The following is a 25,629-nucleotide window of genomic DNA, read 5'->3' as shown; positions in this document are numbered from 1 at the left end:
CAATGCTCATAATTAAATATGAAAATGGAATAAGGTATTAGAAAAATAATCTCATATAGGAAGACATTTGGGACTACCATAAATCTGCTGCTGGAACATGGAGATGGATGTCTGTGTAAAGCTCATGGAGAGTATTACAGATTGACATTTTCCAAATTATATTCTAAATTGGCTGTAATTTCGCATTTGGGGAATCGTAGTGAGTAACAAACATCCTTGCACTTGACGGAATAGGCAATAATGCCGTTAACGCCTAAATTAGTTTAGATCTATTTCCCGTTTCATAACGAATTGTTGAAGACATTCCCGTGATGGATTCAGGTTTTTGCAATGGTCTCATGATGCGGTAGTAGACCAGCTTTGTCCGTTGTGTCTAAGCTATATTTTCAGCTATCAGGTGTAAGCTATATTTTCAACGAATGTGCTAATACATTTAATATTATTTAGGCATTAAAAATGCGGTCTTTATGTATACCCGCTATTGAAAACGAAATAATGAAACCCATTTTGCCATGTCAAAATTCTAAAAAACAATGTAAAAAACACACTAAACATGGGCAATCATTTGCACAATGTATCGGTTCCATAGTTCTGAATTCGAGCGGCAGTAATACTCCGAAAACATAGAAAATGATCATATTTTTCTATGCCACTCGAATAAGAGCGAGTAGGCTTTGCTTTGTCGCCCAAAATCGAGCAGATTCTACTCTTATTGAATACTTCATTATTTTCTGTCATACCGTTGTTTTATTGGCATCTGAACCAACAAAACATATGATAGTGTTGTTGTTGTTTTTGTGCAACGACCGGCCCCCCCTTGCTTCAATTTTTCTTCTCTTCTAGGATTCTGTACACGATCTACCTCCACCTCTCTAGTCGATAGCTACATCAATACCTGTTTTCTACTAAAAAGACACACGAGCTAACAAATTTGTTCATCCTCGATTTAACTCTGCGAGTAAACTCTTACTATAATTCGAATATTTCGATTCTCTCACTACTTTTTAAACAGGAGTAACTAGCAACTGCTTCCATATCTAACAAAAGAGTGGAGAGTAAACTTCGTGTAAAACTCCTACTCTTTGAAAACTCCCTTTCGCTTGTCCGCCAAGATAAATTTAATTAGCAAAGACACCAACCAGAGTGATTTTTTCTCCGGTTAAGAACGAGTTAATAAAAAGAGTAAACCAGAGAAAAACAAGTAAAAAATAAGCTAAGTTCGGTCGGGCCGAACTTTTAATACCCTCCAACATTAGGAAGGAAATTAAAAATTTTCAAAAAAATCCGAAAACTACTACTAATTTGAAAACCGTTATATGGGGACCATACGAAGACGTGGACCTGGTTAGGAAAATTTTTGTTATATGCTGTAGTATCCATTACGTACTTCAAATATGAAATTTGAAACAGTTCCAATGAATAACGTTGCTAAAATCATCAAACAACCGAATATCGGGAGGTTCCGTTATATGGGGGCTATACGAAGACGTGGACCTGCATACGAACATTTTTGCCATAGGTTGCAGTACCCATTACGAACTTTAAATACCAAATTTGAAACAATTCCGGTAAATAACATCGCTAAAATCATGAAAATACCGAATATCGGGAGGTACGATTATATGGGGGCTATACGAAGACGTGAACTTGCACAGACAATTTTCCGTCATAGGCTGTAGTATACATTACGAACTTCAAATACCAAATTTGAAAAAAAGTTTGAAACCCTTAACCCTACAGAATATAGGATTTAAAAATGAAGCGGTGTTGAAGCTTGGCACAAATGATCTCTAGGAGTACTTTCCGAATATATGGCATTTATACACAAAAAACTTCAGAACTTTTCGTACTTTCAGAAAAGTTATCGCTTAATTTGAGGGAAATTACAGATAAAAGGGTCCACCGGACGGAAACTAAAAATGAAGCGGTGTTAGGGCAGGGCACAAATGAAAGATTTTTTTATCTGTAATTTCACTAAAATTAAGCGATAATCTTTCAGAAAATTCGAAAAATGCCTAAGTCTGTATTTCTTTTTGCCTATAAGGTCCCTATATATTTGGAAAGGACCAAAATCCCGCTTCGTATTTAAATCCTATATTCTGGGTTTAACAGTAGAGTTAAGGGTTTCAAGCTTTTTCAACGTAATTTGTATTATGTTAAAGCGATTTCTTTGTAAATTTCAAATTTGTAAGGAAAATTTTGAAATTTGATAAAAACTAGAATAAATTAAAATACCTTTAATTTTTCTCTGGTTTACCAGTTCTCTCTCTCTTTATTAACACTTTCTGAAGCAGTGAAAAATCTCATTGGTTTGTGTCTTTGCTAAATCAATGTTTAATTTGTCTTGCTTCATTCTCGAGTGAAATCTAAAAAATCTAGGCTCAGATAGAATTTATTTTCTTAACACAACAAAATCAGCTCTTAAGCAAAATCCCACATTTCCCAGTTGCGGACCTAATTGTGCTCGTCCATTCTAAGTTCCCACTGTTTTTACTTATTTTCCAGATTCGAGTATAAATTTCTTTAATTTCTCATCATTACATTTCTGAATACTCATGGATGTATAATAAAATTGTTGTTTTCAGACTTTTGGTGATCTTTTACAACTCAAACTATTTGTTGTTAGTGTATTACACCCACATACACATGTAATATTTTTATTATTTTGGTACGTCAAGGTGACTGATTCCGATGACAAATTTTGCACAGTTACATAAATCTCTATTGGTATTATGAACGCACACATACACACATGTATATGTATATATGTTTACATGAATGCGTGTGTATATTTTCGCACATTAGAAATGGGTCTAAAAAAAATCTCACACCGCCATTACTGGTATAGCCCAACGACCCTGATGAAAAACAACGCCAGTCGCCTTTTTAACGGGACATTATAATGCGATGTGTTGTTGTTAATAAGAAACTTTAAGTATCAGGCGATGATGGTCTCTGCAGTTGTTGTTGGCGTTGTTTTTATTGTCGCTGTTGTTGTTGTTGTTGTTAATGTGTACAAAACAGATCAAAAATTGTGTCGTGCTATTTTCACATATGTACGTATACTCGACATACATACGTATGTTTATTGCACAAACACACACACACACACATCATAATAATAATCACGGCGACTAACAATAGCGAAAGGACGAACTACAGACACAGACACACTCATGTCCTCCATGTCCCGACGACACGCTTGTCTGTTTTATGTGCGAAATGAATGGCAACATGCATGCAAATGTAGTTGAATATGGGAAAAGAAATACAAAACAAGAAGAAGAAGAAGACGAAGAAGCGGAATAACAACAACAACAGCAACAATCTGTAACACAAATAACACCTAACTAACTTGTTTTTCATCTTTCGCTCTTCCATTGCTCTCAAATCCATCCAAATGGTGTAATAAAAAGGCATTCCTTTGTATTTATGTGTATGTAGGTGTGTGTTTACATATATACACACATATAAATAGCGGAATTGTATGATTGTATCATAATTTCCATTTACAAAAATACATTTGCATATTGAATAATGCAAGGTATTTTTGGGGGGAGTTTTTCAACACTTTGTGGGTTATAAGTTCTCCCCATGAATGTGCTCCAAATTGTAGCCATCCATGGAATTGAAGCGTGTTAACCCTCTTATCCACTGACCAAATCCGAAGTGTTTTAATTTATCTCCTCGGAAAAATATCTCCCTGATCACCAATTACAAGGGAAGAGAAGCATTGAAAAATGCAAAAACAGGGAGTTAAGACTTCAGGATACATACGACTGCACGAGACTTGACACACATTATTTCAAATCAAACCAGGCTAAGCTGAATAGTGCAAACCCAGCAGCTTTGGTTCTGTATTTGATGCGTCATAAACAACCCGGTTGCACGAAAGGCAGATATGTTATTTGCGAGTGGAACTTGCCGTCAGCGAAAGTGTTCGAAGACTGCGAATTTTATACGAAGTTTCGTCTTGACAATTTTTTTTTTTTTTTGTAGAAGTGCTCTCTTGTTACTCCTTTTTGAGAAAAGCAGAGTGGGAGTCCAAATCCCCTAAATAGAGTAGGAGTTTACTCTAAGAATGAAATCTAGTGATCAAATTTGGCTGACTTGTGTGTTTAGTAGCCATTTGACTTAACTAACTAATTTTACCATCTCTTCAGATTTTGTTAAAATTCTCTCTTCTATTGTAATGTTTTGTTTTAATTCAAAAAATCATTTTTTACTTATTTTAATTTAAAATATACAAGCGTACACCTATAAAACAAAAAGTTATCAAAAAACAATTTTAAATAAACATTTTGGTAAAATTATGTGGTGGTAAAATTTGCAAACACGTCATGAAATACGTCCCAAAATTTCACCTCGACAATTAAAGGTTAAGTTGCTGGGGGTTGGAGGAGAGGCAGCCAAGAAAGAAACAGAAGAAGCAAGGGCCGTTAGATGTTATGCACAAAAACAATAACCCTATCAAATGCTCTATTTTTACAAATTTGCGACAATACTCTTCATTTGCTTTTGTTTAGTTTACAGCTGTGGGTTTTAAGTGAGTACTCGATAAGAGAAGAATTTACTCGAATTTTAATCCTCGTGAAAACGAGCAAAGCATGCTCGTTCTTGTTCGCGTGACATCGAATAATAAAGAATTCTCGATTTTTTTCTACTCCTTAAAGTTCTCCCGCTCCAATTCGAGTAAAGGGTAAAGTATTACTAAAGGCAATGCTGGATATAAAACTACTGAGTATCCTTTTTCAAATGTAGCTCAACCACATAAGTGATTTCCTCTCATCGGTAGTCCTTTTTTAGAGAGGCTAAAATCCCAAATTCAAAAATTCCATCCAAAATTCCATCTTTCTAAGCCCCTGAGGCTGGTGTGGTCCAAGACGCCAAGTGCTTCGCGCAGACCATTGTTGCATTGGGCGCCATTATTGGAACTTAAATTCTGTTTTATTCAATCTAAGGTTCTAATCCAAGATTGGTATTGGAAATGAGATATATTGGCCACATTTCCCTCCCAATATTCGGTATTTTGAAGATTTGTCTAAAAATTGGTATTTGTGGGTAATAATGGGTTCCAGCTCCGTATAGCCCCCATATAACGGTACCTCCCGATATTCGGTATTTTGTTGATTTTTGCCACATTTTGCCACGGACTTGTCTCGAAATTGGTATTAGTAGTTCGTAATTGGTTCTAGCTCCAGTGGCGAAACAGCGTATATATAAGTCCACGTTTTCGTATAGCCCTCATATAAGGGTACCTCACGATATTCGGTATTTTGATTATTTTTTCTACATTTTTTCACGGATTTGACTCGGAATATTTTACAGGTTCAATATTGTACAGGTCCATATTGTATAGGTCCACGTTTTAGTACAGCCCGCACACAATAATAACTCCGAATATTCAGTATGTTGATGACTTTTACCAAATTTTTCCACGGATTTGTAGTTCATAATGGGTTCTAGCTTCAGTGCCATAACATTGAATATCTAGGTCTCCGTTTTCCTATATCTCATATATAACAATACCCTCCGATATTCGGTATTTCGATAATCCTAGTCTCATTTACCCACGAAATTGTTTGAAATTTGGTACGGGTTGCCCATATTCGACAGACCTTTGGTTCTAGCTCCGAGGCTTGTCCGCAGGCAACATTCTTTGCGTTAATTGAATTTTGTACGGGAACAAATCCAAATCAATGCGAATAATCCGTTATAAAGTGGACCGAGCCATGCCCAACTGCCGAGAACGGCGTTTTTGGGATGTTCTTGGGGACCTCTCAACACTGGCTCGTACGGCAGCGATATTCTCGGCCGATCGCCTTGGTCGACTTTTATATGGCCTCTTCGGATTAGAAAGAGCCTTACCAGTCGAAACTTTTTCGTATAAACGCTTAATGGTGTTCTAGAAGGCGCATTTTCAACTATTTCAAAGCGCTCGCGTGGCGTGTATTGGTTCATGGTAAAAATCTGCTTGGACTGACGCTTCAAACGCGGTATGTCATTAAGCGATGTGACATCTCTGTCAAAAGTTATGGCGTTGCCAGATAGGTCCGTCGAATATGGGCAACCCTGTATTTAGGACTCGCAATAGATAACCATCCTTGTAGTATAAAATTGTCTATAGAGGTACCCGTTTTGGTATTGTCCACATATAACAGCTTCATCTACTTTATGGTATTTTGAAAAGTCTAGCAGTTTAACGTGGGACACGTTTGAATTCAGATACTTTTATATAAAAATATTTTCTTTACCCAATGGTAAAGGGTATTAAAAGTCCGGCCCGGACAAACTCAATGGTTTTTTATTTGCTTTTTTTGCTAGTTGCTTCCCCAAAATGATTTGGAAAATGCTAATGTGAAAGGCTATTACTTTTTAACTTTACAGTCAACATTTCAATTATTAAATCAAATTTGCCTTTTGAAAAGATTAACTACATATATTTAATTGAGCTATGGTATCTGGTTCTGGATTTTAATGACAAAATGTATTCCCCAATCCGCCGTCATTAACTAAATGTTTCCCTTTATTTATTTAGTTGGAATTTAAACCTATTTTTCTGTACAAAGTCAATTTATTCCCCAATACTTCCTTTGGTCAAATTGATTGTCATTTATCCACCCATAGACACTAAAGACCGATTTTCTCATAATTTGTTCTCGTTAATGGATTTAATATTGAAAATGACACATTTTTTAAAGCTGTGATGTCCTTTTATAATGGTATTTATTTATTTTTTTTTTCTTCAAAATAATGATAAAAAACCTTAAACACATGTTTAAAAATAACATAATTTCTTAAGAAATTTAATATGAACATCATAACACAAAATCTCTCTGTATGTGTGCGTGTAAGATTCATAAGATTTCTTCAGCGCGATAACAACAATTTATCTTCCACTGAAACATATTTTAAGTTATGACATTCTTGTAGTAAACGAACGTTTTGTATGTAAATATATGCAAATGCTTGTATATGGGTATGTCTGTGTGTGTGTACCTGTAACATTAGACCGTGCACATGTATAGGACATTGTAAAGCTTGCTCTCACTTACAGAACAAATAAACAACAAGATATTCTCGCACACTGCCAAACACCATCCCACACCCTCCCCCGTCGTCCTTAGACAAACAACGTTTTTTTTTTGTTATTTTTTGCTTCATCTCAACACAAATAAAAATACTAAGGCGCAGCAATAAACAAACAAAAAACAAGTCCTGCTGGTATTTTGTATGTATGTATGTAGTTACGTATGTGTGAATGTATGTTGTGTTGCTTTCCAATGCCCAAAACCCAAGAGTGTACATACGACCATCCGCACCTCTTTCTGTGAACAAACGAAGAACCCACACCCGCCCAAAAAAATATTTTTAATTTACATCGTGTTCTACCTCTACAAACAAATGAGAAAATCAAGAGTGAGATTTTCTAAACCTAGGTCGCACTCACACACACACACACACTCACGTTGACACTTTTATTTACAATGGAAAACATGCAAGCTCTCTCGCTCTCTCTCAGTTCCACTTTTCTCGGCAGAGCAGAAATGAGAGACATCCATATGTTGGCTCTTAAATTATGCTAACCATCGACTGGTGGTTGGCTCCTCGCCCAGTATGTCCTGGCTGAGCAAAAAATATTCATGCAGTCCCGAATCGAGCATGAAAGGCATCAACCCGAACTGAACAAATCCAACGAGGATAATAACTGTAAAAGCTCCATCATATTTTATGATCTTTGCAAAATAACAGCTTTCTGTGGCACAACACATGACGAAGACAACAACGGCGACGACATGGAGCGGTGGCCAGATGTTGGCCGATTCACTTTCGCTTTCTCTCGGCCACAACGAAAGTGCTTTTAAATGGTTGGCTGGAGACCAGTTAAATCGACAAAAAGGCTGGTTATGAATTTTTAATCCGTTCCCATCCAAAGTAGTTGTGGTTAATTAGCATTAGCCTCTCTCGCTCCCCACCACCCCCTCTCCCTACAAAAAAGCAAGTAGTTTTTATTCCACAGAGATTTAGCTGAAATTATGGGGTTTTTTTAAAAACTAAATGTTATTTTCTACGAAATTGGTGTTGAGTGGCCCAAATGATTCCAAAAAAAAAAGAGTTGCGTATACGTGATGTGTGAGAGCAGCAGCGGATTTGTGTTGTTTTCAACAGTTTGTGAACAGTTTTGTAGAGATTTTAACAACAACTGTGTGCTGAACTGAAAACGGTTTCTTAGATGCCATAATCATTTGAAAATCATTGCTCATGGAAATGAAGATAAATACCCAGTGGAACTGTTTACAAAACTGCCTCTTTAAGGGAACCTGAAGGATTGTCAAGAGTTTTTATTAGAGAAATTCATTGGAAAATTGAACCAAATATGGACTTCCATATCAGATAGTTCCCCTTTCGAGAAGAAATTACAATTTTAGTAAGAAATGGAAATTATCTTAAGTATGTATATGTGTAGCGTAGAACGAGGACCGTCGAACCCATCGTAATCAAAAGAACAACGAGTGCTTTGTAGACATCGTCAAAGGAGTAAGTAGGTGTCTATTGAAGAACTTTCATGTCCAAAACTGCAAGAATGTGAAAGTTTTTACTACGATGACCGATTTTCCCTTTTTGATATAGAAAAAATTGGAAAATTGTTAGATTCTTACAGGAACAGAACAATTGTGTACAGTAAAAGGCAAATAATAAATAATTGTAAAAAAAAATTAAACAAGTTAAAAATTATCAGTCGGTTTGCCGACCAATAAGTCCCATTTTCACAGTATGCTTCGTACGAAGTGCGAAGAAATATCGGTGATTTTGTTTGCATTTTATTGTGATAGAGTTATAATTGTGGGGGAGGTACGAGATGGAGTCGTTCGTTTTACCACGTCTTTATACCAGAGTTTTTAGAAAAAAGGTTTAAAAAGAATAGAATGTTATTTTTCGGATTTTATAATTTTTATTCAAAAAGTAAGCCCTTTGTGGCTGATATCGTCCTTTTCCGCATCTAAGAAATATTAGCATTTGCAAGGTGTAAACAAAATCGTATTATCATTTTTTTCTCTCTGTGGGTTAAATTAATATTTTTGATTTGAATTTTTGATGTTTTTTTTTTTTTGGGGGGGTAGAGGCACCAGAAAAAGGGGAACGACATTGCCCATTTCCGAACTTGATCTAAGTTTGACAAAAATATTACAATGTATCTATCAAGTATGGACGAAATCGAAACCATATGACTGAGGATGCCGTAGATATTTTGTTATTTGAAATCAGTTATAATATACCATTGTTATTTTTATATAAAGATAATAGCTACGGAGATATTCTTCGTCATGAATGTTTTTTTGAATAGGAGATGTTTTAAAACAATTCAATAAAAATGGACCAAAACACGTGGTTAATTTAAATATATTTGGCATTTTTTCTAAATCATGAGTCGCAGATTTTCTATCGAACGTTTATGCAATTCACACTGGACAGATGAGATATATATATCGGACCCACTTTTCAAAATTTCTTTCGCCGCAACATTTTTAATAATAATAATAATTATTGGACCATTTCTGCCAAGTCCCTTTTGGTACCTCTCGCAGTCGACATTATAAAATAACATAAATCTCGTATCAGACGCAAGGTTTTTTAAGTCGCTTCAAACTTTATACATCGTTACTAAGATTCAAGGCGAAGATGGAATTTTACGGTACACTGTGTCTGACGCCTAGTTTCAATGTTTAGAGCCCCCAGACTCATAGCTATGTGGGAGTAATACGGCTGAAAAGTGTTCTTCATCGAATTGATGGTCTTACACCTCATAATCTGTTTGAATAAAATCCACTTCTGGATGTCCAGGCATATCATAGAGATCAAGGGAGTTTCCGACTCAAACCTGAATTTGTTCATTATTATTTGTACTTTTGGGAAAAAACTACTATCACTCCTTATTAGATCTCTTCCTGCCACTACATCCTAAATAAACCCAACATTCAGCAACACATTAGTTTATGATTTATTTTTCTTTTATTATTATTTACTTTGAACAGTTTTGGCATGTTTGTTAGGGATTCCGTAGTATTTTGTTGTTGGAAAATAGTGCGGCTTAATCCCATTATTGTTGTTTTTATAAAAAAAAAACGTTTTTTTATTAGTGGAGAAAGATGGTAATGTTTACCAGGGGATAAGGCAGGGAATACCAAGGTTTCAGAAAAAACACCAATCCTCGTCAGTTCCCTTGTTGTTTGTCTGGGATATTACTTACTTATATTGTACCTAAAAAAGACATTCTGACAATTCTAGAATACTAAAAAACGAAAAATCCCTTTAAAAAATCGGTCGTATTTTAGCGAGAAAGTTATTAAAGGCATGATATCAATTTGGTCCAATTCGGATCTTCTTTCTAAATGGATATTGAGAATTTACTGCTTTACACCACACCACACTCCCGAAATGCTCGCTCGTATTTGAGTAGAGAGTGAAACACGCTTGACACTGAGCGGGAGTGGAGCAAACTCTATTTTTCTGTGTCTCTCAAATTAGAGTATGCTTTTCACATTTTCAAGTGGGAGTAAAATTCGCTTGAAATCGAGAAGATTTTGCTCTTATTGAGTGATCTTTTAGTTTTTGTCATACTGTTATTTTATTTGGACAGTATTCAATTTTTTCAAGGGACCTTATGCCCTTATAAATGAATAAGCCACATGCAAACAACGTTGGCCAGGAAACTATACAGCATGGGATTTTATAACACCTTTTGTTAGTCGCCGCCGTATCTTTAGGATATCTCAATTAAGTTATCAGAAAATTTTAATTATTGGAGGATTGCAATCAAAATTTACAGTTTAGGCTCTAAAAATCGGTTCTAATTATCGCTATACGAAAATTTGACCGTACTCATGGGATCCAACCTTCTATTAAAAAAAAAAACTTCTAAACTGTGTATATATAGACCGATTATGCATAAGGTAAGTTTACTGACGCAAATCTTGTAGGAGAGAGAGAGAGGGAGAGAGGTAAGGGGAATAGAAGTGAGTGGGAAACAACTTCCTCGCATGGAGGTATTTTTATTCTCTCCACCATTCTATGGAGGGTATATTAGCTTTGTCTATATATATTCTGGATCAGCGTAAAATTCTAAAAAAAATTCTAAGACGACTTAGCGATATCCTATCTATATGTTGTAATCCGCTATCTTTCGAACTAATAAGATAAAAGTCTTTAATTTTGCGCACATATGTATTTTGCCAGTATGCAGGTTATGTTCGTAAATCGGCCATGTCGGTCCATATTTTCGCATAACCTCCAAAAAACGGTACCTTCCGATATTCGGTATTTTGAGGTTTTAAGCGACATTATTTACGGGAATTATTTTAAACTTCGTATTTGAAGTTCGCAATTGGTACTACAGCCTATGACCAAAATTATTATATGTAGGTCCACGTCTTCGTATAGCCCCCATATAACAGTACCTCCCGATATTCGGTATTTTGATGATTTTAGCGACATTATTCACCCGAATTGTTTCAAATTTCGTATTCGAAATTTATAATGGGTCCTACAGCCTATGCCTTAAAATTTCGTATGCAGGTTCACGTCTTCGTATATCCCCCCAACAGTACCTCCCGATATTCGGTATTTTGATGATTTTAGCGACATTATACGCCGGAATTGTTTCAAATTTCGTATTTGAAGATCGTAAAGGGGAAAACAGCCTATGACAGAAAATTGATTTTGTAGGTCCACGTCTTCGTATTACCTCCGAATAAAGTTATAACGTTTATTTTTTTTTCGTAATTTTTTGAAAATTTTCAAGTTCCTTCCAAATGGTAGAGGGTATAAAAAGTTCGGCCAGGCTGAACTCAGCTGTTTTGTTACTTGTTTTTGTATGTTTTTTAATACGAAAATATTAACAACCGTAACAGAAAAGGCAATGTTGAAAAACGAAAATGCTTAAAAACAAGAGAACAATAAAAATTGCCGCAAGTATATTCGCCCACTTTAAAATCAATTATATAAAAGATATATACATTGATACATGTGTGTGCCAGGGGTGCCTATATTTTCAATTATATACTCTGGTTTGTATTTTGTAAATCCTCTTCAGATTTAAGAGTATATACCCACTTTTGTGGAGGATATTTTAGGTAGACATACTTCAATAAACTCTCATTGCCCGACACAACTTTAAATTAAATTTTCATTTTATCTTGTCTTTACATGAATAATGAAGTTTTGTTTGAACACACAGACACACATGCATCTGTGTGGATATATATCGTAGTTCCTACGAATATATAGATGTATATACATATATAGATGTGTAAGGATATACCACAACATTTTTTACATTGCCATTTCTGTTTTAATGGATTATTTGCAATTTTTGCCAATTTCCTTTTTTCCTCTGGCTTCGCAATACTGTGTGCCAATTGTCGCCAAGAATAGTGGATACAGACACTCACACACACGCACACACACAGAGAAACACTCTCGTGAGTCTATTGCAAATACCTTCATTGTGTCTCAACAAATGCCTGGTTGGCTGACTGACTCGATGGATGGCTGACTGTGGCTGGCTGGTTGACAAGCAACCATCATTGCCAGCTAAAGAACTGACCAAGTCAAATTCCCACCAGCAGGGGAGCAATGGGGGGATGGAGGATGATCCATCCAAAAATGATTGGGAAACAGGTGTGGTACATGATTTTGCTATTCAATTTCTTTAGCATCGAAAAAGTTTTGCAGCTGAAAAGGATTAGATTGTGTTGCTCCAAAAACAAAAACCAGACTTGGTCCTTTTTGCAGATTTGACTGATGAACGGCCTGAACTGAGCAGTGCTGCCAAGGTGGCGGTGTACAGGGATTCAAACTAGATGTGTGCGATGATTACAACATTGTCGTTGTCGTTGTTGTTCTTGAGTGTATAAGGATTTCCATGATGGGCAAACGTAAGCTTACCCGTGTTCGTGAGAGGAGGGAGACCGTTAGAGGGAGAGAGAGAGTGAGTGATTTTTATCATAATTTATGTAAAATATGTAGATTATCGAATTTAGCACTTGGGGTCTAGTGTCGGCCGGGCCTGTGACAGAATTTTAATTATTATTGCTTTTGTTGTTGGGGGCATTGTGTTTTGTTTTTTATTAATAATGCTGACAAGTAGACAATAACAACAGCCAAAAGAATAAAAAAGAAAAATTATGTTAAATTTTCTTTTGGGTTTGACATTTCCGTTCATGAGGTGGGTACACCATTGGAAAGGTGGGAAGGAGGAGGGAATATATATTTTTTTAATTTACAATTGAATGAAAATCCATACAAATTTTGTATAGCTTTCTGGGGTGTAGATATTTGTGTGTGTGTTTTTTTTAATCCTTAACTTGTTTGAGTATACAGGTATTTTTTGGACGATTTTAGCTGATTGTGTGTGTGTGTGTCTATGTGCGTGTGATGTAAACCTAAAGTGATGAAGGGATTTGGGCAATGTTTTGTGTAAGTGTGTGTGTGTGTGTGGCTCAGTGCTTTTCTCGTTTCAGCGAGCATCTGTGTTATGATGTACCTACACAAAAATGCTCGTGTATCGGCGGTTGCTGTGTGTGTGTATTGGAGAAATTTTAAAATGTTTTTCTTGTTGCTGTTGGTTTTGGGATTTCGGATGTTCTGCTTAAAGTGACTTACCATTTTGGTTAGTTTCAGTATTTGATTCATTTATTTTTGTATCCATTGCGGATGAGTTTTCCTCTCCCACATTATTTTCCGTCATTTTTGCAGGAGATGAAAGGGGGGCAGTAGTTTAATAGGTATTGCACCAACGACAACAACGAAACTGAAATTCAAACGACCGACCAAACCGAGCGAACGACCGACCGACAGAACGAATGTATTGCGGAACGAGGACACACACACGCACGCACTCACTCAAGTAAAGCCAAAGCCAAAGCCGAGTCAGTTGCGCGAGACCTGATTTTCTTTTTGCAAAAATTTTCCGTGTTTCGCCTTTCTTTTTTTTTTGCTTCGTTTCTATTTTCTGGGTTTTATCTTTTCTCACGCCACGTTTTGACAAATGTCTCTGCCGTTTTTGGAAAACTTCCTTCTTCTCGCCTTCTTCGGTTTCACGTCCTGGCCCTTGACTTGTGTTTGACGTTAGACAACGACATACATTTATCTTGGTGTGGCTGCTGCTGCTGTTCCTTTTTCTAAGTGTCAGCTATGGCGATGAAGGCGGCGGGGACAGTGTTAAGGCTCCTGGTCTCAGATCCTCAACATCTTTGCATTTTCCAAATATCTTTGTAGGAGATGTAGGATTTCATCTTTGCAGGTTTTGTTTTTATAAAATTTAAAAGATTTTTTCTTTTTCTTATATTTTTGCGAATTGTGTGCGATTTGGCTTAAGGTTTTAGGCGTTTTTGCTTTTTTCTTTGTGTTTTAGTTTTACCGTGGAAAGGAGGTTACCGAGCTCCCGTTTAGAAAGTAAATTGCTTATGTAATTTTGCTTGGGTTTTCTCAGTTTCTTTTTTTAATTTTGGATTGGTTTTCTTTTTTTTTAAAAAACGTTAACATTAACCAATAAATAAATGCATATTTTTCAAAATCATTTTTTGTCGACTTTTTCTGGCGAATACAAAACTAAGAACAATGTCCGGGGATAAAAAGAACCACAAACTTTTTTTTCAAATTTTTTCTTTTTTGTTTTTCTCAGGGGATTGGGGAAACTTGATATTGTTGTTTGCTGCCCTGCTGGATTGTGTGTGCTTTTCTTATTTTTTTGAAAATGGATTTGAATGATTTGTACAAGTTTTCAGTTTTTTTATACCATTTTTGCGAAAGGCTCAGTTTTGTCGAGTGGCGCTTAATATTAAGAGTCAAATGTTTGTGCTACTTGGTGAAAATTCGAACTAAACTGGCCGAGTTGAGTTTTCCCCGAAAATAACAACGAAAATGGTATCGACTTGGCTGCTGCGTTAGCAAGTGATGTGATGTGAGAGCGTGGTCCATGTCCTGTGCTGGCAAAAGGACCTGCGTAGTAAAGAGCCAGACTGGTAATTTGTGAGCAGTGGCGGCAGCAGCAGCATACCGCATCTGAGAAATCCTTGAAAAGGATGTGTTTAAAAGCTTCAGCAGCCATCAGGCACCAGTATTGCCAAATGCTTGCTCGCAACATATCGAGAGAGGGAGAGCGACAGGAAGAGAGAGCGAAAGAGCGGAAATATGCTGGGTAATCACATGCCAGCCTCCCCTCTAACAGAGAAAAAACGTTGGGTTATTTGCTTTCAAAAACAAACATGATGTTACGGAGGTCAGTCCTGCCATAAATAATATTCCCACCATTCGGCGGAGTTTGTGGGAGAAAGCTTTCGTTTCCACGATTTGTGGGTCACTGGGAAATCCTGTCAACTCACTCTTCTCCGTGTGGAGCTTTTACAATCACAACGTGAGATGCCCGAGAACAGAGATGAATGAGCAAATCTAGGGATTTTTGTTTTCCTTTTTTTGCTTCGGTTTCCAAAAGAAAATCTACCTACCTACCAACCTAACTACCTATGCATGAATAAGCAAAGCTGCCAAATGAAAGCAAAAAGCTTTGGCAGCATAACCACTCCCCAGTACGGAATTATGTAAGTTTTTTCATGTTGACCATTAACGCCATTCAAGCATCCCTAGATTTTTATCAGCCGCCAGCCACAGCAGCAGCTGGCCGACGAAGAGATGATTTGCTCAATAAGAAAATCGAGAGCCTAGTTTTGATGAGGCAAGTCAGCCAGCCAGCCAGCAAAAAAGTATGTGTACATGTAAGCTGGCAATATGTGTGTGTATACGATAAACATTTACACTTACATACAATGTAAATTGTGTGTAAGGATGTGACAAGTGTTGGCTGTGTGTGTGTGTGTTTGTGTCAAATACACACGTTGTTCCATAATAGTGGCAGCAGCCAGTCAGCCAGCCAGCCAGCCAGCTGCAAAAAAAGAACTGAGTCAGGACGAAAAGCTACGACATGCCTACATAAAAACAAGTTGTAAGAAACTGAAAACACAGCATCATTTCGGAGATTCGTATGAGAGGTGAGTGAGTGTGTGTGTGCGTTTGAGGAATTTTGCAAAAACTGAACAGTAGGTCAGTAACACACACAGACACATAGCCATATAGTAGAAGCAGCAGCATTAAGCTAAGCTCTATGTGGAATTATTATAGGTGGTATACCAGGGGTCACACAAACGCCCACACATCCATATTCGCATAATCGCATATTCATGTTGGCACACAGATGTAGGTTAAACGAACAACAGCGTTTTTTATACCCTACACCACAAGGTGGTCAGGGTATTATGTCTTTGTTCATTCGTATGTAACAGACCGAGATAGACTCATATTTCCTTCTGATGATCTGCATAGAATCACATTCTGAGGCGATTTATGCATGTCCGTCCGTCTGTCCATGTATTTCAGCCATATGGCTACAGAGGGTATATATCATCCGATACTGTCAAAACGTGCCTAGACGAAATAACGGTTTTAGATCCTAGGTCTCTTTGGACCAAATCCGCTTCAGAACATTAGAGTTGATCTAGCGATGTCCGTCCGTCCGTCCGACTGGCTGGTGCGCACGATGACTCTCAAAGGGAGTATCCTATTTTGTCCAAACTTGGTACATCGTGATATGTTTGTCAAACATAGATCGAGTTCGGAGATGGACAATATTGGTCGACTCCTTCTGGTACCTCCCCCACAAAAGGTCGAAATTTTCCAAAAATATATTTTTTTCACAGAAAGAGAAACTATAACCCGATTTTGCTTCAACTTTGCAAATCCTAATATTTGCGTCAATGCTGGGTCAGGTGTGAAAATGAACAATATCGGTCCACTCCATCAAGTACCTCCCCCACAAATGGTCAACATTTTAAAGAATTACAACTCTCGTAAAATGTGATATAAGAGTCCGATTGTCTTAAAATTTCACACATCTAATATTTTCATAAACCCAAGATCTGATGTTAAGATGGAATATATAGGTCCACTCCTTCTGGTACCTCTCCCAGCAAAAGCTCGAAATTTTGAATATCCATTAAGCTCATAAAACGTGAAATTAACATCAGATTCAATTTAGACTTGGCACATCTGAATATTTCTATCAACACAGGATCTATTAAAAAAAGGTAGAGATCGCACCATTTCTCCTGCTACCTCCCCCACAAAAAGGGTCAAAATTTTGAATGACCAAAACGTTTATAAAATCCGAAATAAGTATCAGGTTCTCTTTATATTTTACACATCCCATTATTTCCACTAACAAAAGATCCGTTGTGAAGATGGGATATATCGGTCCACTTCTTCTGGCACCTCCCCCACAAAGGCTCAAATTTTTGAATGTTCATGAAGCTCATAAAAAGCGAAATTGACATCCGATTCTATTCAAGACTTGGTGCATCCCAAAATTTCGATTAATACAAAACAGTCCAAACCTAGCACGTCGCAATATTGATATAATATTTATTTAAGTCCGGTACGAAATGGCCAATATAGGCCAATTTCTTCGGAACCAACTGCATAAGGGGTTAAACATTTGAATAATCATAACAGAAGTCAAAATATTTTTAAATAATCGAACATTGGCTCAGGGTATACATCTGTCGGCAAAGCCAACCGAATCTTTCTTACTTGTTTTAATCAAAGTACAGGTCGCATTTCTTCCCCGATCCAGATGAAATTTTGCAAAAATCATTTGTTTGACTCAAGGACGATCCCTATTGAAATTGGAGATAATCGGTCAAAATTTAGATATAGCTCCGATTTATATCTTCGTCCGATTGGCCTTTTATTGTGCACTTAACGTGCAATATTAGGACAAATGGGATGGCATTTGGCACATATGACCAAATTAGGTCTGAAAATAAGTATACTTAATTTGATCGAAATCGGCTGAGATATAGCTATAGCTCCCATATATATTGTTCATCCGATTTGGTATTTAAATCTCCAACTTTCGGAATATGCACTCTACCATAATCATATTTTGTACGAGATATCTCATAGAGCTCAGAAATGCTAAATATAACTACGAGAGCTATAATTACGAGAGCTCTACTAAATATGCATAGTGGTGTAGGGTATCATATAGCAGCCCCGCCCGACTTTTGAGCTTTCCTTACTGTTTTTTTTTTTTTTGTTCTCCATAGCCGTAATATGCACTCCGTAACAACAATATTCGAGGAAATACAGCTCTGCTAAATTTTATCGAGATCGGTTCAGATTTGAATATACCTCCCATACATATCTTCGTCCATACATACACTTCGTAAAAGTGTAATATTGGCCCGAATGGGGTGGAATTTGGCACATATGACCAAATTGAGTCTAGTCTATGTCAAATTTGGTGAAAATCGGTTCAGATATAGCTAAAGCTTCCACATATATTGTTCATCCAATTGCTGAATTGGTCCTGTACAGCCGTAAAATGCACTCGGTATTAGCGATATTGGGGGAAATGAATCAAATCAGCTCAGAAATACCTTTGTCAAATTTTTGTCGAGATCGGTTCAGATTTCGATATAGCTCCCACGTATATCTTTATCTAATTTCAAGTTAATTGTGCACCAAATGAATAATACAAGCCCCAATTAAAAATGTACAAATGCCTCGGCAAATTTAGTAGAAATCGATTCAGAGGAGGATATTCCTCTCATATATAAGTTCCTTTGGACGTATTAATTTGGACTTTAAGTTCGTATGATTTATTTCTCACAAATTCCCCATAAAATCGTTTGTTTGTTATGTGAAGCTCTACTAAATATGCAAAGTGGTGTAGGGTATCATAAAGTCGGCCTCGCTTGATTTTAAGACATTCTTTACAGGTTTTCTTGTAGCTACACACTTTTCTACTCACACAAAATGTAAAAAAAACAAGGAGAAGATATCCACTATTTGGTGGATGTGGATATCACAAAGGATTGATACACAGGTGTTTTAGCTCTCGTTTGGACATCGCTGTGTAATTGTTGCTTACTTACCCGTTTTTGATACTTGGCAAAGGATTAACTTTACATCTATTGTTGTCGTTAATAAATATTGGTATATAAGTGTGTAGGTGTGTGTAAACTTACCGTTATCACTTAGATCGTTTAGTAATTTCCCGGTGCAAGACTCTTCCAGGAGATAGTCCGGCGGAGCTTCACTCTCTTCAGTCTTTGTTACTTTAAATCTATCCGTCATGGTCATGTGTGTTGTTGCGTCTTTGATTTGCACAGCTCTACAAATGAGGGAAAAACGAAGAAGAAGAAGAGAAACAAAAATAAACAACAACATCAAATGTAAACTACAACTACAAAAGCAAATAAATAAATACATGTTCATATGTACGTATGTAAATAGGTAGGTATGTATGTTTTTTTTTTTTTTGTGTGACCGTCTATTTTCACATTTTAAAAATAATTATGATTGAGGGACATTGGATTTGGTTCTCTGTGGTCCATGATGTCGCACAGTTGCCTGTTGGTCTACCACAGAAAAGTGCACAGAATTTTTGTGAGCCTCTTTTTTTCCAACTACACATCTAAATCATCTCACACACTCGCCAATTTGGGGAAAAAATATAAAAAAATCAAAAAACCACAAAAAGCTGAAACTTTTAGCCAATGTCGTCACAACAGCGTTTGCCGGAGATTATGTCAACAAGCAAAAGCGAAAAATTATAAAAATTACATTTTTTTTGACAAGAGCTTGGCTGCAGAATATCTAAAACCGTTGCGGCTTAACTTTTTATGATTTTTATGTTATAAATAAATGTTTTTTGAATTTTTGTAAAATTAGTCATTTAAATTTGTTTCAACCACAAAAGTTTGTCAAAATTCTGTGATTTTGTGTTTTAACATTCCTAATGTTGTTGAAAGCAATCTGAGGCTAATGAGAACAACAAAACACATTCAGCTACAAATAATGGCAACTACATAATTTCCAGATTACCAGTAGGCCAAGAAATATTGACAACCCCTTACCCTCCGCATTATCAAGTAATCAAAAGAAGATAATAGTGAGTCAATGCAAAGTAACTTGTTTTACTTTTACTTGCTTGGAGGTTACATTAAATTTGTCACCTCAAATGGCCATTTCAGACCCCTCCAAGTATATACCCAGCAAACCAAATGTTGAACGTCTGCTCAAAGTCGGAAGTTTTGTTTCGAAATTATGTCCGAATTCTTCCAATTAGTCGGAAGAATTTTTTCTCTTGCTATTTTGTTGTTCTTCTTGCAGCGGAGAGCTCAGGAGAACTGCTGGTAACATTTGTTGTAAGTGCAAATTTTTTCGATACCATAAAGGAAAATCTGTAGTAAAGACGTTTACATTCTTGCAATTCTGGAACAGACCATTATTTAACTGTCATTACTGAAAATAAGTCAACTGTTAGTGCTACTTGCTTTTGACATTACGTTATGGCAGTTGTTGTTAATGTATACAACAGAACTTCATACGACTTTTTTCCGTAGTCGGACCGAGAATTATTAGAAAGTAGGCTAAAACTCAGAAATGCGCCCCATATTGCAGCCGAGTTCGGTCTGAAATCGATTCCACAACTCTAATGTCCCTTCCGAAGTGCGAATTCGGTTCACAAATCGGCTAAAACTTCAGACTTTCAACCAACCCTTCGGTCCAACAACAAGTCAAGCGCTCCATACAACTTTCGGTCAGAAGTAGGACCAAATTCGCATCCGAACTCGGAAGTTACTTCCGACTTTCGGTTCCAAATCGGACCGAACTCGGACACTTGGGTTCGCTGGGTATGTATAGGGAGAGATAAAAAAAACTGCAACAAAGTCAAAAGCCATAATTTTTTAAATTTTTTTAAATTTTATTGAAAGCAAAAAATGTCGGAAGTAGCCTCAAATTTTAGAATAAGTGTAGATTTGTTCGAATTGGTCATCTTTGGTACGAATTATGGCCTTCAAACGGCCAATGAAACCGTCACACTCTGCCCCAAAGTTACTCTGCGGTATTTCGGCCCATTTCCGGCGAAGCGCTTGCTTGAGGTGATCGACACTTTGGTATTTTTTAGTGCCAACCTTGCTTTCCAAAAATACTCCAGACACAATAGTCCAACGGATTGGTATCCAGAGATTTTGGTGGCCATCAGGACTCAGCACCATCGCACTCAGCACGCGCCTCCCAAGAATGGTTACAAAATGAGTTTCCTCGCTTCATGTCCGTGCGCTGGACTCATTTTGTAACCATTCTTGTGAGGCGCGTGCTGAGTGCGATGGTGTTGAGTCCTGATGGAATGACCAAGGTCTGCGGCCAAAATGTATGCGTGCCCAAGGCTTTAATACACCCTCCAGAATATTTTCACGATAATATTCGGCATTTATTCTGATGCCACGGTCGTTTAATACGAGCGGAGAGCGACCACCGTCGGTCATGGCGGCCCACATCATCACCATGGCCTGCGCTTGAGTTCTGGTGGCCAACCGAAGGTGCACATTTTCAGCCGACCTCTTTGGCAAGCAAACAAGATCATTTTGTTTGTTTACAAATTACTGGACAACGAATATTTTCTCATCGGAGAAAACCAAATTCGGCAGTTCACCACTTTCGGCCAAGCGAAGCAACTCTTTAGCTCTTTTGAGACTACTTTCTTTCTGTTGCCGTGTAAGTTCTTGCACATTTTGGAATTTCAATGGCTTTACCTCGAGCACATTTTTCAATATTTGCCGAATGGAATATTGCGATATATTCAGCTCACGAGCCATTTTTCGGCCACTGCGATGCGGGTTTCGGTCAAGTCGCTTCTTTACTTTTCGAACCATTTCTGTTGATGTTGTTCTTTTCTTCCGTCCACTTCCTTAGTTTCGGGCTATGCTACCATCATCATATCACGGTAACGAGCTATGGTACGAGACACAAAAAATTTATTCACATTTAAATGCTGGAGTGCTCTAACGATAGCCACTTGTGGTTTTCCAGCCAAATATAAAGAAATCACACCATGACGCCTGAATTCCATAACGAATAACTTTTTTTCTGGAAAATTCTCAGCAAAATGCTTTTGTACGCTTGCAAACAATATAATGAGCTGTCACTGGAACAATTTTAACAGCTGTCGGACGAGCGGCTTAGAAATTAAAGCAGTCTAAAGTTAGTTACCGTTTTTTCATCTCACCCTGTACGTTTAAATTCTGTAACTTTGTGTTTGACCCGCGCAAAGGCATATTTTTCCAAAGATAGCAGAGTAAAGTAATCGAAAAGGTACGGACCTGTATCTGCATGGAAGAACGAACCAGTAATCATGTTCATTCATAAATTACGAATATTTTACTTTCATTTCATTCGATCGGCCGAATGAATTTTATCTCAACCACGATAAAACAAAACAAAGGCTCTTAAATATAATTCCAGTTCTTAGCTTTGTTGCCGTCAGATGTGAAGGTTTTGCGTCACAAGTGACGTTTGATTTACAAAAACGTGTTTAAATGGGGTATCTTGACATTTTTGATGATTGGACGAAAAAGTACATTTGGGACACTTTATTTTTTGAGGCAGACCGGCGAGAGACCGAATTGAGCAATGGAAAATTCTCATTATCATGTATATGGTTTTCCAAGGTCCCAGGCTGTCTCTCCAAAGTGCATTGAACATGAGAAAATTAGAAAACATCAGAGGGCCGTTGTCAAGTCTCCATTCTAACTGTCTGAATATTTACTTTTGTCTTTCAGGAAAAAGAAAACATTTATTTATTCACTTGTCATTCTGATGTCAATTCTCAGTTGCTGGCACTGTCATTTCATCGCGACAAAATTCAAAATCAACAACAATAACAAAGTACATATGTCATTTTTTTTTTTTTTTTTGTTTATTCATTCATTATTTTTGCTAATGATCGCATTCGAATATCTATGAAATACGTAATTGATAATTTGTTTCGTTTTTTTTATTTTTATTTTTAGAATAAAAAGATACAAAAAATGTTTTGGTCGTTTTTTCTCTTTGCAATTATTCAACACTTCGGTCAATTACCGATAAAAAAAAAACCGCTTAATTTCTTCGCTCTTTCAATAGCCGGTCGATTGGCCAGTCGCACGCGCCGCTCCGCTTTGTTGTCTTTGCATGCCGTTTCGAAATGATCCGCTGCAACAACAAAGAGCAGATTTACTGGGAGGTTATTTGCCGAATAATTTTATCGTTTTAATTTTTTTTTCCGTTGGTGATACCGTGCAATGAACTGTTGGGGTTTTTTATTTGGTTCCTTGTCCCTCCTTCATTTGGATGGGGGTAATTTGGAAATTTATCAAAAATATTTAATGTTTTTTAAATTATTGCAGCAAACAAGGAAATTCGGTTTTTTTTTTTTGATAAATAAGGAAGTTTAACATACACAGTAGGAAAATGGAAGCAATCCTTGCATCATTTCAGAAGTATTTTGTCTATAGAATATGAGAAAAGGGTGCCATTTATATGTGTAGTAGACTTGCAGAGATTTATTTTACAGAGGGCTGACGTGGCCTTCTAATTTTTTGGTATTCATTTCGGCGCTAGTATGGAGGGTATATTAAGTTTGTTATTCCGTTTGTAACACCTCGAAATATACTTTTTAGACCCCACAAAGTATATATATTCTTGATCAGCATAAAATTCTATATCGATTTAACAATGTCCGTCCTTCTATCCGTCTGTGGTAATCACTCTAGCTTCGGAACGAAATGAAGTAAGTTGATAAAAATTTTCTCAAATGTGTATTATGTCTGCAGGACTTTTGGTATTGAAAATGGGCCATATAGGGCCACATATAACGGTAACTTCCCATATGCGGTATTTTGATGATTTTAGCGACATTATTTACCGGAATTGTTTCAAAATTCGCATTTGAAGTTTTTAATGGATGCTACAGCCTAAAACAGAAAATGGACCATGTAGGTCCACGTCTTCGTATAGCGCCCATATAACGGTACCTCCCGATATTCAATATTTTTGATGATTTTAGCGACATTATTTACCGGAACTATTTCAAATTTAGTATTTGAAGTTCGTTATGAATACTACAGCCTATGACAAAAAATTGTCTGTACAGGTTCACGTCTTCGTATAGTCCCCATATAACGATATTTCCCGATATTCGGTATTTTGATGATTTTAGCGACACCATTCACCGGAATTTTTTACAAATTTAGTATTTGATGTTCGTAAGGGATACTACAGCCTAAGACCGGAAATTGTCTGTGCACGCTTATGACAAAAGTTGCGTATGCAGGTCCTATAGACCCTAATATACGGCTACATTCGGTATTTTTAAGATTTTAACAGAATTTTTAATGGATTTTAATTTTTTGAAAAATGACAAATTTTAACCAAATGGTGGAGGGTATTCAAAGTTTGGCCCGGCTGAACTTGTAGCTCCTTTACTTGTTTCTAATGGTACATGTTCAAAAAATGTGCAGTATTCGCCGAAACTTTGTACCTTTTTAGTACAAACGTCCATAACACCTTCAATTTTTAACTTCTTCTACTTACAAGTGTGACCTTTTGACAAATTTTAGAATTGTTTCGTCCCTCTAAGCACCATTGATACCTTCCTTATATCATCAGCCATATGGCTACAGGGGGTATATATCATTTGATAGTGTCAAAACGTGCCTCATCGAAATAACGGGTTTAGACCATAGGTCTCCTTGGACAAAATCCGTTTCAGCACATTTGGAGTCGATCTAACGATTCGATTTTTCTCCAACTTTGCAATGATTTGTATCAGTGCTAGGTCAGGTGTGAAAATAGACAATATCGGTCCACTTCATCAAGTACCTAACCCACAATGGGTCAACATTTTGAATAATTATAACGCATATAAAATGTGATGTAAGAGTCCGATTGCCCTCAAGTTACACGCATCACAATATTTTTATTAACCCAAGGTCTGATGTGAAGATAGAAGATGGAATGTAACAGTCCACTCCTTCTGGTACCTCTTCCACAAAGTGTCGACATTTTGAATATCCATGAAGTTTACAAAACGCGAAATTAACATCCGACTCCATTCAGACTTGGTAAATCTCAATATTTCCATTAACACAAGATTTGTTATAAAGATGGTAGAGATGGGCCCACTCCTTCTGATACCTTCCCAACATTGGATTCAAGATTTTGAACAACAAAACGCTCAAGGAAAGCGAAATAAGCATTCAACTCTCTTCAAATTTCACACATAAAAACATTTTTGCTAACGCAGGATCTGTTGTGAAGATGATATATGTCTGCAAACCTCGTCACAATTTTCAATACTTTTATCTGTCATAACTTGCGAAACAACGATTCTTTACAACTTGCTATATCTAAATATTTCTCTCAATCAGAAACCTGGGATGAATATGGAATTTATGATTTCGCATAAAATTGGATATAAATGTTCGATTTTCTTGTAATTTTGACCATACAATATTTTAATTTGTATTAGATGTAGAATGAAAATGGAGTACTTCGGTCGACTATATCTGGTACCTCACATTTTAACATTTTCTAAAAATTATAGCAAATCTCATATAAAGTGAAGGAAGTAGTCGATATATAATCCAATCCTGGTACTTCGCTACATTTATAACATATTTATTTAGGATACGAAATGGACTATATTGTCCCATTCCTTCGAAACCTACTTCATAGAGAGTCAACAAT

The 25,629-nt window shown here is 36.7% G+C and overlaps 1 protein-coding gene across 6 annotated transcripts in view; it reads right to left on the bottom strand.

Annotated features, from left to right (window-relative positions):
* Nucleotides 1–25,629, bottom strand: part of LOC101897946 (solute carrier family 12 member 6) — an 83,705-nt gene that overhangs the window by 27,643 nt on the left and 30,433 nt on the right. For 5 of the 6 annotated variants that reach the window (XM_005176444.4, XM_005176443.4, XM_059130760.1 and 2 more), the window contains exon 2: nt 19,083–19,228. In XM_005176444.4, coding sequence (XP_005176501.1) covers nt 19,083–19,197 — 115 coding nt within the window. In that variant the 5' untranslated portion in view covers nt 19,198–19,228. Of the gene's footprint in view, nt 1–13,662; nt 14,879–19,082; nt 19,229–25,629 lie in introns of those variants that run through there. The other variant, XM_005176445.4, reaches the window with a different exon arrangement.

Source organism: Musca domestica, unplaced genomic scaffold, assembly GCF_030504385.1.
Source record: "Musca domestica strain aabys unplaced genomic scaffold, Musca_domestica.polishedcontigs.V.1.1 8, whole genome shotgun sequence".
In the NCBI taxonomy this organism is placed as follows: Eukaryota; Metazoa; Arthropoda; class Insecta; order Diptera; family Muscidae; genus Musca; species Musca domestica.
This window is presented reverse-complemented; position numbering and strand designations above follow the sequence as displayed.